The 12,242-nt window shown below is 41.7% G+C and overlaps 1 protein-coding gene across 2 annotated transcripts in view; it reads right to left on the reverse strand.

Moving 5' to 3' along the window:
• Nucleotides 1–4,078: 4,078 nt before the first annotated feature.
• The window catches only part of jam3b (junctional adhesion molecule 3b), a 32,080-nt gene continuing 23,916 nt past the window's right edge, over nt 4,079–12,242 (reverse strand). For both annotated transcript variants that reach the window (XM_029519127.1, XM_029519128.1), the window contains 8 exons: nt 10,319–10,387; nt 10,101–10,214; nt 9,871–10,023; nt 9,108–9,310; nt 7,923–8,022; nt 7,652–7,781; nt 7,486–7,540; nt 4,079–6,705 (listed from right to left, as the gene is read on the reverse strand). In XM_029519127.1, the coding sequence (XP_029374987.1) occupies nt 6,670–6,705; nt 7,486–7,540; nt 7,652–7,781; nt 7,923–8,022; nt 9,108–9,310; nt 9,871–10,023; nt 10,101–10,214; nt 10,319–10,387 (860 nt within the window). In that variant the 3' untranslated portion in view covers nt 4,079–6,669. The remainder of the gene's footprint in view (nt 6,706–7,485; nt 7,541–7,651; nt 7,782–7,922; nt 8,023–9,107; nt 9,311–9,870; nt 10,024–10,100; nt 10,215–10,318; nt 10,388–12,242) is intronic.

Here is a 12,242-nt window from a genome sequence, read left to right on the forward strand (position 1 = left end):
GTTCACTTACAACCGCCGCACTGCGCATGCGCCTTCCCTCGCGTGACGCACGGCGGCGCTATCGGCCGTGTTTTTTAAAACGTGTTCTCTTAGCAGACTTTCTCTGTGGACGTAACTGCAGCGGGTATGCAGCAACAGTGTTGACGTCTGCACCCCAAAAAGGACAACAAAACTTTAAACCATACTGGGCATTTAGTTTCCACTTATTTAACTGTTGTCGCATCCCTTGACATGCCATCTCCTCTCCCCTCTTTCTATTTTTAGCCCCCGACAGCTTTTTGCTTTATCCATCTTTTCCCACGTCAACTCACTATCGTGTTAAACGCAGAAACTATGTAGAAACGCACAACATCAGAAACATAAAGAAAATATCGTTTTATTTTATGATTATTATTACCAGCTGATGAGTGCTGCTCCTCTCGTCTCGTGATGTGTCGGTCGAGAACGATATGGCTCAAAGAGCCGACTCATTGAAATGGCCTGGCTCGGACTCGCTTAATTTTTTATTTTATTATATTTTTTTCTGTTCAAGCCGCACGTGATTCGTGAGCTACATGAGCACTGAGCAGGAGGGGGAGGGGTGGGGATTACACACAGCACAGGGAGAGAACAGTCACTAGCACACCCACACAGAGATGCAGGAATTGAAAATGAGTGGCAGGAAAAGAAGCTGCATTTTTTTTTTCGTTTCAGTTTCATTGATCAAGCAAAGGCAGAATGGGTGACCAAGGTTTCAGTCTACCCACACCTTGCACATGTGATGGCACGGAGACTGTGTATTGTGACCACATCCATCCTCTCTGAGTGAATCTTCTAAAAAACAGGGCAAATAATTACATCAAGAAGGAACAGAAGCACCCCCTCAAAGCTGAGGCACTTGGCCTTTCTCAATGCCAATCTTCTCAAGAGACTAGCTCACATTGTTACCTGTTGCTCTTTTTGTTTTACACATTTTTATAAATTGTTATTGTTTTTATGTTGGTCTTTTTGTATTTAATGTTGTTTCCCACTAAATAGTTAAAAGTTGATGAATAAATGAGTATGCAATCAGAGATTGGACCTTTTGTCTAATTGAGAAGGGTCTTTGTACTTATCCTTATGTATAGTTGTAGCACTCCACTCCATGTTGAGTATAATAACCTTTATGAATGATGAACATTTGATAGAATGTATTTTTTTTACATTTAGTAATTCGATTTATATATGTATGTATTATGTATGATAATAAATTAATTTAAGCAACAAAAAATATGAAGAACCACGGCTCTTTTTGGTGAGCCGCACCAAAAGAACCGGCTCTCCAAACAGAGCCGGAATTCCCATCACTACTCTGCTCACGGTTCAGCAGGCGGAACATTTCGGTCTGCTGCCTGAGTCAGGACTGACAGGGTCTGCCTGTCTCCTTCAAATACAGTCCAGTCTCGGTCCACCTTCTGACATGAGCACAAGGAGAACAAACGTCAAACAGAAAGATCCGGGAATCGAATCCATGACCTTCCTACATCGCGAAACGTCCGTTGTTGTTGTTGTTATAATAATAGTAATAATAATAATTGTGCACGTGTGGAAGTCCACCCCACACCTCTTTGCTCTTTTGTCTGTTTCTCTTTTTTCATTTCAGTGAACTGAGCGTGAAAAAGATTTTCCCCATCTTGGATTAGTTAACAGCACAGAAGTCACGTGTCCAAAGCTGACCTGTCATCGTTACGCTGCAGTTCCTGTGCATTGGTACCAACATATGCAGTTATGTCTCTATTTTTGTTTCCGTCTTCAGCTCAGGTCGCCGTGTGTGACTCGTGTGAGGACAGAGCTGTGCCACTAGAGGGCAGAGGTGAATCACAGCTGGAGACGGATCATGGTCAGACCATCCCCTATGAGACATGTTTGTATCATGATTCGCTGTTTTGAATTTCCACTGTCAAGAGAAAAACCTCATGTTTTAGTTTTTAACAGGAGACTGCTGTGTTTTTGTTTTATAAAATCTAATGTAATTTACAGGAACTCTTCACACACATCCTGACACCACATACAACAGTGGATATTATGTTTACAGAAGAAGAAACATGACTACAAATTGTGTGTTTGTGTGTGACAGCTCATTACCAACCTCCTCTGGGAACTGATTCTTTAACTATGTAATTAGTTCTTGTGACTTCAGCAGGAAACAGAGATAATGATGGTCCTCCATTAGTGAGCAGTTTATGATCAGACTTGACAACAGTTAAGTGCCTCCCCTCAGGCTTGTATTTTGGATGAATCAAACTATAACAATCTTCTTTCATAACACTGACTCACTTTAGAGACTGATAAGAGAAACATTGTCCCACAGCAGCATGCTGGGACATCTGAATGACACACTCTACCTCTGTGTGTCATGGTTGGACCTGTGACGTTTCCACCTCTAACAAGCAGAGCTGCTCTATCTGCCTTGGCGTGGCTGAAACCAATTACTCACAGAGTGCAGGGCTGCGAGCAGGCGGTGCAGCTGCAGCTCACTCATCACATCAGACTGCGATATTTTCTAAACAGAGTACATCCTTCTGTCAAATAGGATTTCCTCCCATTTGGTCTTCCTCCTCACTGAGTTCTCTCCACGTTTGTATGTGATGCTTGGTTCTGCATGTTTAAAAAGTCAATGCACTAGGTCTAACCAAACAGTTTTGGCCATGTGTTGTGATCTGTTTGTACTGCTTCCGTACCATCAGCACATGTGCCCCCGAGGGGTGTGTTCTTTCGCCACTCCTCTTCTCCCCCACACCTCGGATGACCCGTCTGTGAAACTTCTAAAGTTTTCAGACAACACAACGGTCATCGATCTCATCGAGGACGGTGATGAGTCTGCCTTCAGGCATGAGGTGGACCGACTGGTTGTCTGGTGTGGTCAGAACCACCTGGAGCTAAATTCACTCAAGACTGTGGAGATGACTGGATTTCAGGAGGAACAAGCCCACCCACAATCATTAACAGAACAGTGCATAGTGTGGACTCATTCAAGTTCCTGGGAACCACAATCTCCCAGGATATATATCCTCATACCTGTAAATAAAATCTGATTTTGATTCTGCTTTGTTTATGGTGTGTTCTGTGTCCACAATGAACATCAAGAGGAGGAACAAAGTGTCAGAGCTCATCAGAACTAAAAATCTGTCAGCTGTTAGAAATGGTAATGTGGGGACATAACATCACAGTGCATCTCTGTATGATGATGGATGTTCAAATATCTTCTCACATTCATCTGCTGCAGAGGGAAAAGATTTTCACCTTGAATCTTGTAACACATCCATGACATCAGTCAGTCAGTGACTGAAACTAATTTTATTCCTCACAGAAATCCCTGGCTGAAACACTGTCGACGTTTGGTGTTTGCAGGTTTTCCCTGCAGCTGAGTGAGTTCTTCCCAGGCACTCTGGCTGTAATTTGTGATGGACTGGGGACCTGTCCAGGAGAGAGCCCCCCCCACACACCCAAAGTCCACAGGGATTGTCTCTAGGTCCCTGCCATCCTGCACAGATTTCAACTGCTTCTCCCTCTGTCATACGTTTTCTCATGAGACAGATTACTGAGACAGAGGTCATTAAGTCAGGACTCCAGACTGAATCTGTAATGAAATGGCCTCTTGTCTGTTTAGACACTGAACTACCTAGCTGTTCTCCTCTTCATGGTAACATGAGATTCCTCATCAGCTTCAGCCCACATAAAGCTACAGGTAACAGAAGCTTTACATGTTTGTGAATTAAATAAAAGTACCCATTGGCTGTGCTGCAAACTACAATATATTATCCTGGCTGAGCTCATTGATTATAATACTCTTTATCCAGAGACTTGCTGCCAGTTGGCACAGTTACCAGAAAAGAACAAGAAAGTTGTTTTCAGTGCACAAAATGGAAATGGCTTAACTTCCACTAATAGATTACGGCTTTAGATCAACAAAGATGCTGTCAACGGGAGATTTGATGGACTTTCACGCTGAATAGGATTTCTGTGGGCAGCAGGAGACTGGAGAGGCTAAGAAGGATTGGAGGAAGTTATGAAATGACACAACTGTCAGTGCAGACAAAAACACACAAATGTCTCCTGTATTATTAGAAGTGAGTTTATTAATCACAAATTGAGTGGTTCTGGGGAAAAAAAAGAGCGAGAGAGAAAAAAAATAAAAATAAAAAACAAAACAAATCCAGCAGGCCCTAAATGGACATTCTCCTGTGTGTGAGGTTGGTTCACGGACCATAACGCTTCTGGAAACCATCCTCAGTCTGTGATGCAAATATAATCTCTGTCATAGCACACACTAAATCAGGACTGCTTGTGGGGTAACCACTGCTGCATGTAACTTACTGGTTATTGAATGTGGTTGATACTTTGCATGAACTACTTAATATGAAATAAAATGCCACGCGCTATTGTGTTATATAAGAAGAACAAACCCCAGCTTAAACCTGTTATAAACCAGAGCTAACAGAATCGCCCTGCTTTGGGTATCCACCTGTATCTTTTACCCAATAGTGCCATTTGTCGATATGAAAAATAATTCCCACTAAATATAGGCACAAAAGTAATTCAGTCTACTTCAACATGTCTACACTTTCAAATCTATGAAAAAAACAAAAACAAAATACAACTATTTACAAATTTGCAGATATGTAAAGAAGGGGGGTGGAAATCTGCAGTGAAATCATTCCTCTCAAATGCCATACTTATGGTTAAATTAAAGTGTGACTGCACTGTGGATAAGTACAGGAGGGAGAGAAAACAGGAGAAACCAGACCAGTAAAGGCAGCAAAGGCTCTTAAGAGGAATGAAATTTGTACAAATGAGGAGAAGGAACATACAAGCCTGTGGCATGTGTCTCATTATTGAATGTAATGTACCTGCAACAGTCTATATTTCTAAACTTCACTGGGTTTAATAGTACAACAGCCCATTTTTTTCTCTTGGTTCCTCTACTGCAACACGTTCAATTGGAAAAAATACAGAACTTCCTATGTGCAAATATTGGGCAAATCGTCTCTACCATGACTGAGAGTTAGCATTTTAGCACAGTTGACAATGTAACATCCATTACAGTGGAGCGACAGATTGACGTGAGCTGCACGGGCCCTCCATGACCACTGAGGCATAGTGATCCTCTTTTGGGTTCATAGGGGTGCCTAGAGAAGCGGTTGCATCATTTTTCCAATGGGTCAAATCATGAGCAAACTTTCTTCATGCTGCTGTCAAGAAGCCCATCGTTACACGTTATGAATGATATGATAAAATGTTCCATCTTCTCGGTCAAAAAATGGAAAGAGTTTCATATTGCCTCAAATAGGAATTTTTTTTTTTAACTTTTTCCACCACTTTACAAGATCTTGAGAGAGAGAGAAATCTATATACAATCCGTACAAGTGTTAACGCTCCAGACCCTGCTGCATGCCACTGTCCAGCTAAAATCATTAAAGCTACAAATCACAACTATGAATGATAAAAATGTTAAGATGTTGTCTAATCTAATTTATGAAATCAGTAAAAACAGATGGTAGATGAATTTGGCTGCAGCAGGTGTCACCTGACTGTGAGCTGGAGCTGGTGGCCAGTTCAGTAATTGCAGCTTTAAAACAGACAGCTCAGTAGTTAAAATAACCTGCTCCTGATAACGTGCTATAACAGGTCTTTGCTCTCTCTGTCCCATTTCCAAATTCTTTAGATGTGTGGGTCTGGAAGGTCAACCTGCAAACCCTGCATAATAATAATAATTATTATTGGTATCACTATCATTATTATTACTATGGTGTAATACTGAACATAATGTATGTCAGCAAAACTGTATCCTGGACAGTTAAGTTCATTATATACAAGATCAACAGCAAGCATAGAAGGACACTTAAAATCAAGCAAACGCAGCACTGATTGTGGACAGTGTTTCACAGCATTGGACTGGCACTCTTCAAAGCCTTTTACTAAGACTATCTACAAACATCAACATGGAAGTCTCTTGCAACACAAACTGGGCTTCAACAGAGCACAAATTAAATATGTAAGACCGTGGACCAAGAAGTTCATCTCGATATGCTAACACAAGTCAGTTTTCATTAGCCTTTTTTCTGATTGCAGAGGTGTAAATGCTTAGAACTTGATGCAAAGTGGTTAAATGTGACATATTTTTATCCACAACCAAATAATAATAATAATGATAAAAAAAAACATGTTAGTATTTTACAAATATTTAAAAAAGTAAACCTTTATCTATAGGCATTTCAAAATATATTCCATCAAAAATAGTCTGACAAATTTCAACAGTAGAAAAGAAATGTTACATATGACAAAAGGTTTCAAGGAAATTGTTTACAGTAAAAATGTGTCATTGTTGACTTAGTTGAGGAGAGAGACCCCTCCGTCTCAACACTGTCTCTCCACCTCCATTAGTGGTTAAAACCATGCAATAACTGTAAAGTAAGAACTCAGCAAAAGAATTCAGCCGGTGGAGATAAGAGTTGACCTGTTCAGCTCTACCTCTACGTGTAATCGTTTTTCGCGTTGTCCTGTGAAATCTTGTCACCTTTGGCAAACATGAGTAATTGGATTTCGGTCACGCTGAGAGTGTGAACTGTGGCAGCTCCGTGGTCAGACAACATGGAGCACGGCCCCACACGCCACGCCATTCACTCAGCGCCATGTCCCTGGTCTTCCTTGTCAGATAACAAATGATGACTTGTGCCGGAAATCTCCCTGTGAAGGATGCACAGCCAAACAGGAGCTACGTGTTAAGACTTCATTGTGTCAGAGAGGAGGCTGAGCTTTAACACGGATATAGTGTTTTACTCCATTTCCCCACAGGCGCTAAAGACTTGTTGCTGTTCATTTTGTGTTTTGGCACAGACTTTAATCTCACTGCTCAGACTAAGCTCTAAAGTGGCCCATGAGCCAACTCTTGCAGAACACAGCTTTATGTTTCCCAAAGTGACTCTTCAGTCAAAGATAGTCTAAAGCTCACTCAAAGTCTATGGGCTAAGGTTGACTTAATTCCATCTTCAACAATACACATCCAACATTTGTCCAAATATTTTAGAAGAAGAAAACATATCAACTCTAACATGGCAGTGGATATGCAAAGACAAACAATAATGAAACAAACTGTAAATAAATTGCAACAAGAGCTGGCGGTCCCGATAAGAAAAGTGGCCACTGCTTTACAGACCAAAAGAGTTAGCGTATACATATTTGGACCTATAATATTGACTCCATTGCAGGTATGATTTCTAGAATCTGGTTGGAATAAGTTTACTGAAGAAAACAAAACAGATTCAGTTCAACCCAAATGCAATGCGAGCCATGTACTCAGACAGAATTTAGTCTGATACACCGGTCAACTATAATTTATAGGGTTTCTAGGTTTATTAATCCTTTCAGACTGATTCCCATCCCAAAGAGCTTTCTGCAGTTTCAAAATGAGCTTTAAGACCTCTTTTTGGAATCATGAATGAATTCTACAGGCACTCATCTACAGACCTCATCTTCCGTCCTGGCGTAGTCCACCCCATCTCCTTTAGCTGGAACTTTGTAACTGCAGGACACAGAGCAAATCAAGGTTCCATGGATGATTTGTCAAAGCGGTGCAGGTTAGTGAGGTATATGTGTATGATTATTTGGATGGGAAGATGACTTGATGCCCTACTTGTTCCCTGTCTGTTTGTGAGTAGAGAAGTAGCCTCGCTTGTACGCACAGCAGATCCCCGCTGTTATAAACAGCAGCACTACAACCACCACCAGCACTCCCAGTATGATCCCCACAACGTTGATATCATCTGTGGAGCACAAGAAACAATATAGAACTCAAATGCTGACATCTGGTTGAACCAGTGTTTAGAAACAGTGGGATTTTATTTTAGTGGCACAACATGGAATCATCCCCACAGTCATTTTAACACTGTCTGTCACACACTTACACACTTCCATCTTCTGTGGTGGACACTCAGCATATCCTGCGTCATTCTTCGCTCGGCAGAAATACTCCCCTGCATCTTCTTTTCTGACAGCACTGAACTTCTGCATGAGAGGAATCACAACCTTGTTAACTCTGATTAATGCAGACAAAATTTCTTTAATCAACCAGACTTCAAAGACATTTTTGGAGCATACTGGATTGGGACAAAATCTCTGAATGAGTGTATGGTACTTTACAAAAAATGAAATCAGTGACATGTGGCACAGGCTAAATACTGGAACAGTGAGTGTGGAGGGAAACTGCCATCCTGTTATTGTTACAGTGACATAAGAGTTTGACATTGATACCACATTTACATTCATCACAATCAGAGCCAGTGTCAGTGGGATTTAAACATAGAAAATGAACAGTTTCTGAAAAAACACAGAAGAAATGAGCGAAAGCAGGAACGGAAGTGAACACTTCGCACAGGACGTAAAATTGAAATCTGTTGTAGAGCTGTGAATCTTTAAGAAGACATAACAGAGAAGCCTGTAATGTATTAACTTAACTACATTAACTTAAAAAACTACTTGAACAGTTTGGAAGTTTGGTTCTAATGACCCTCCGCACTCACTTATTAAATAAATGTAATTGTTATTCCTTCTTTCTTATTTATGTGTGTTCATAATAATGAAAAAAGTGCATGCTTTTCTGAAATTATTTTATACTTAAGTATAAAGCAATTTTCATAAAAAGAAACAAAACTTAATGAATAGGAAATCCTCTGTTAGCTAAATGATAGAGTTCATTTTTCTTTGGATATTTAATGTAAACTAATCTAATGCAAATATGAATTCATTTCACATTATTCCACTTTCTACATCAGTAGAGCAGAGTGATGACTGAGGTATCGGCAGATCAGTACATCCTCTAAGCCTCCTCCTGACAGCACTGCAGTTCTCTGTCACCAGCATGAAGGCAGACAACAGAGTGTAGCAGGCTGAGAAGGCCAAGCTGTGATGGAAAGCAGGCGAGAATTGAGGAATGTGCAAACGAGGACAGCAGATTCCCCTCGTGGCTCAAGCCCTCTCGCACCATCAACTGTCTCCCCAAAATATCCACCCCCACCCCTGGGCATTCGGCCACCATCCCTGCTGCCCCACCCTAGCTGCTCATGCGTGTCCTTGTGCAAAGGCATACTAACCAGAGTTCCTGTTTCTGCGTTGAGCGTGTACGAGGAGTTGAAGAACTTGAGGCTGGTCTTTGGGTCATCAGGAATCTCCTCCCTGTTCTTAAACCACTGGTATTGAGACTTGGGGAAACCCTCCTCCTCCACGCAGCTCAGCTCAGCTGACTTCCCAAAAGGCATTGATTTCGGGACACTGCATTTTGGCACCACCGGCTTCACTGTGTTGTCACAAAACATATGATCTGAATCTTCATGGGGGGCTTTGCAGTTTGTACATTCACTGAGCATCAGAGAGATCAAACACAGACTCAACTCTTTCATCAGACTGCTCAGGCTCTGATCCTTTGAAAAACAACGTTACCCTGACCCCATATGGTTCACTGGGCTGCCTGCATTGACTGGATGGGTCGGGTACATGATTTTTGACCTGTGCCAAAAAATGCCACCAAAACACGCGCCTGCTTTCTTTAGAACTGCAATTCAGAGCAGATGCAGTTTCAGAGGTTTCCTCTTATAGCCCAGAACACGCCTTTGCAGCTGGGCAGGTCTGGTCATAACGCATCCTCATATGTATGCCAAAGGGTTGGTGCGACCTACAGCACGGTTTCATCTTACAGCATTTGAAGTGTGAATCACTGACCAAGGTCTCTCCTTTAAGGGGACAATAAGAGCTTGTTTTCTTATCTAAGAAACGTTACCATATTATCATATCACATCACCAACTCTACATACAACACGCACACACAGATGAACTGATGAAGGAGATAAGTCGGAGTACCTCTTACAACAAGGTCAATCACAATCTCATCAAATGACTTCTGGTCATCAGCGGCAGTGACCTCACAGCGATATTTTGCTGTGTCTGATCTGGTGGCATTGTTGATGACGAGCGTGGCAGGTTCTCTGATCACTGCTCTGTTCTCGAGGTCACCTGTAAAAACATGTCCAACAAGGTCACACATATTAAAGTGATTGAAATGTGAGTTTAACTTACATCTTATAGATTACCTGAGATCTTCTTGTCAAAGTAAACGTAACTAGGTCCGTCATTTGTTATCTTCTTCCATTCAATTCTGGGATTGATTGTTGAGATAGACTCAATCAAACATGACAACTCGATTTCTGCAGAGAAAAAGTGAGAGTGATGTTGAATAAACTGATCAAAGACCTTTATGAACGAGTGTTTTTGCATTAGTTCTCAGGGGTCTTTGTTCAATAGTTCTTACTGTCAAACTCGTTGGTCCATGGTGAGTTGTCACTTGTTCTCAGCACCACTGCCATCACACTTACGCAGCCTGTAAAGCAAGAGAGGAGGCGATCCACCATGAGACTCTCTAGAGCATAAATTTTAATAATACGCTAATGATCTTGTGCTATATGCACAATACCAACTGACGTCTAATGTGCTGTGTTTGCTTTAATGCCCTCCTTGGGGCTATTTGTGCCCTCTTCACTAGTCTTTAATTTTACAAACACACTTTGAGTGAACACAAATGTCAATTCCACATCTTAACATTGTAGCCTTGTTCTGTTAGTGTCCATTTTTAGATGTGCTGGTCAAACCATTGTGTGTGCGTGTGTGTATGTATGTGTGTGTGGGTGTGTTGAGGGTGGGGGTGCTGTTTCTATGCACACTGGATAATTGCGCAGGGAGGCATGTGCCCTTTTCAGGGCAAGCTCACCATGCCAGTAGTTCAACTGCCTGCCTCTCTCCCTCCCTCTCTTTCTCTTCGTCCCTCCCTCCCCCTCTTTCTGTTGGCCTGATGCTGTTGCCCATGTGGGACTAATGGTGCAAAAGCACCCTGGAAAGATCTGTGTTGGTATGTGGTGGAGGAATAGGGCCTAGGGAGGGGCAGTGCTGAATCATCCTGACAGCCTATGGTCCACAAGCAAATCTAAACAAAGTCACTTCCACATGAATGTTAACTAGAGAACAGGCTCATGAAAACTTCCACACACATCAAACCGTGGTCTGCAACCTCTGCTGTCTTCACTGAGTAATGGACACTTATCAATAATTGTCCTCCATTTTTTTAATTTGGCCATTCATGATACATTTAAATATAAAGAGGATAAAGAGGGCTTCCAACATTATGGTTACCTTCAGGATGTCTCCCCATTAATGAAAGAGGTTTTTGGAGACAACACATCAAGCAGTTAAACTGTCACCTCCACAACCAGATGTCCTATGAGTGCAATGGATGTATGACTGAATGGACCAAATGGGTTCAGGGCTGACGCTAACTGTTTACAATTCATATTGGCCAGTCAATCAAATAACCTCCGGAACCACAAAAAAACTAGAACTATGACAACAATAAGACCAGTACAATGATCTTAAGATGCAAAATGACAACAAAAAGGAGCACAAAGGAACTGGTTGTAAAGATAAACACACAGAACAAATTCCAAAGTTTGCAAAGCTGCTTCTGATTGGTGTGTACAATATGTTGCTGTGGTTGGCTACTAATTAGGGCTGGAAGTGGTGCCCCTCATTGAATGAAACAGGGATAACCTGACCACAGCCAACTGTCATCTGGACCCACAGCAGTGTCCAGGGTCACCTGCTAACTCAGACGGGGTAAGCTGATTAGCCCACAGTCTTTCTGGAGATCATGACAAGACGACAGCTTGTTTTCAGGTTCTGCTGGCAGTAATAACACTGTATGGCAGTCACAAGTAGGTCACAATTACTGTACATCTGCCCTCCAGAAAATGTATAGTTTGACTGAATGTGTGGCTGCTTGTTTACTTACACAGGTAAAGAGTAAATCTCCAGAGCCATTGTTCATCATGCCCAGTTTTACAGTTTTACAACATTGCTTCATGCTGTTGTCTATGCAACCTACGACTAAATAAATAAACGAAGAAATAAAAGGTTATTTTCTCTGTAGGGATCAAGAGTATTGTGGTGTCATATATGAAGCTACCCAAAGCATGGCAGCACAAGAGCTGGGAACAATGGGCGTTGACTCTCTAGTAGTAAATTATTCCGTGCTGAGCTACAGCAGCAGACACAACAAAGTTTGCTCTGTGGTGGATTAAGTTTAGCTCCACAACACTAAATGGAAAATCGTTTTCTACGTGAGAACATAGAGGAGTTAAAGAGGAGTGAGGAGGATCTGTACTTTACTGATGACCAATGCAGGA

This window comes from Echeneis naucrates, chromosome 14 (assembly GCF_900963305.1).
Source record: "Echeneis naucrates chromosome 14, fEcheNa1.1, whole genome shotgun sequence".
Taxonomy (NCBI): Eukaryota; Metazoa; Chordata; class Actinopteri; order Carangiformes; family Echeneidae; genus Echeneis; species Echeneis naucrates.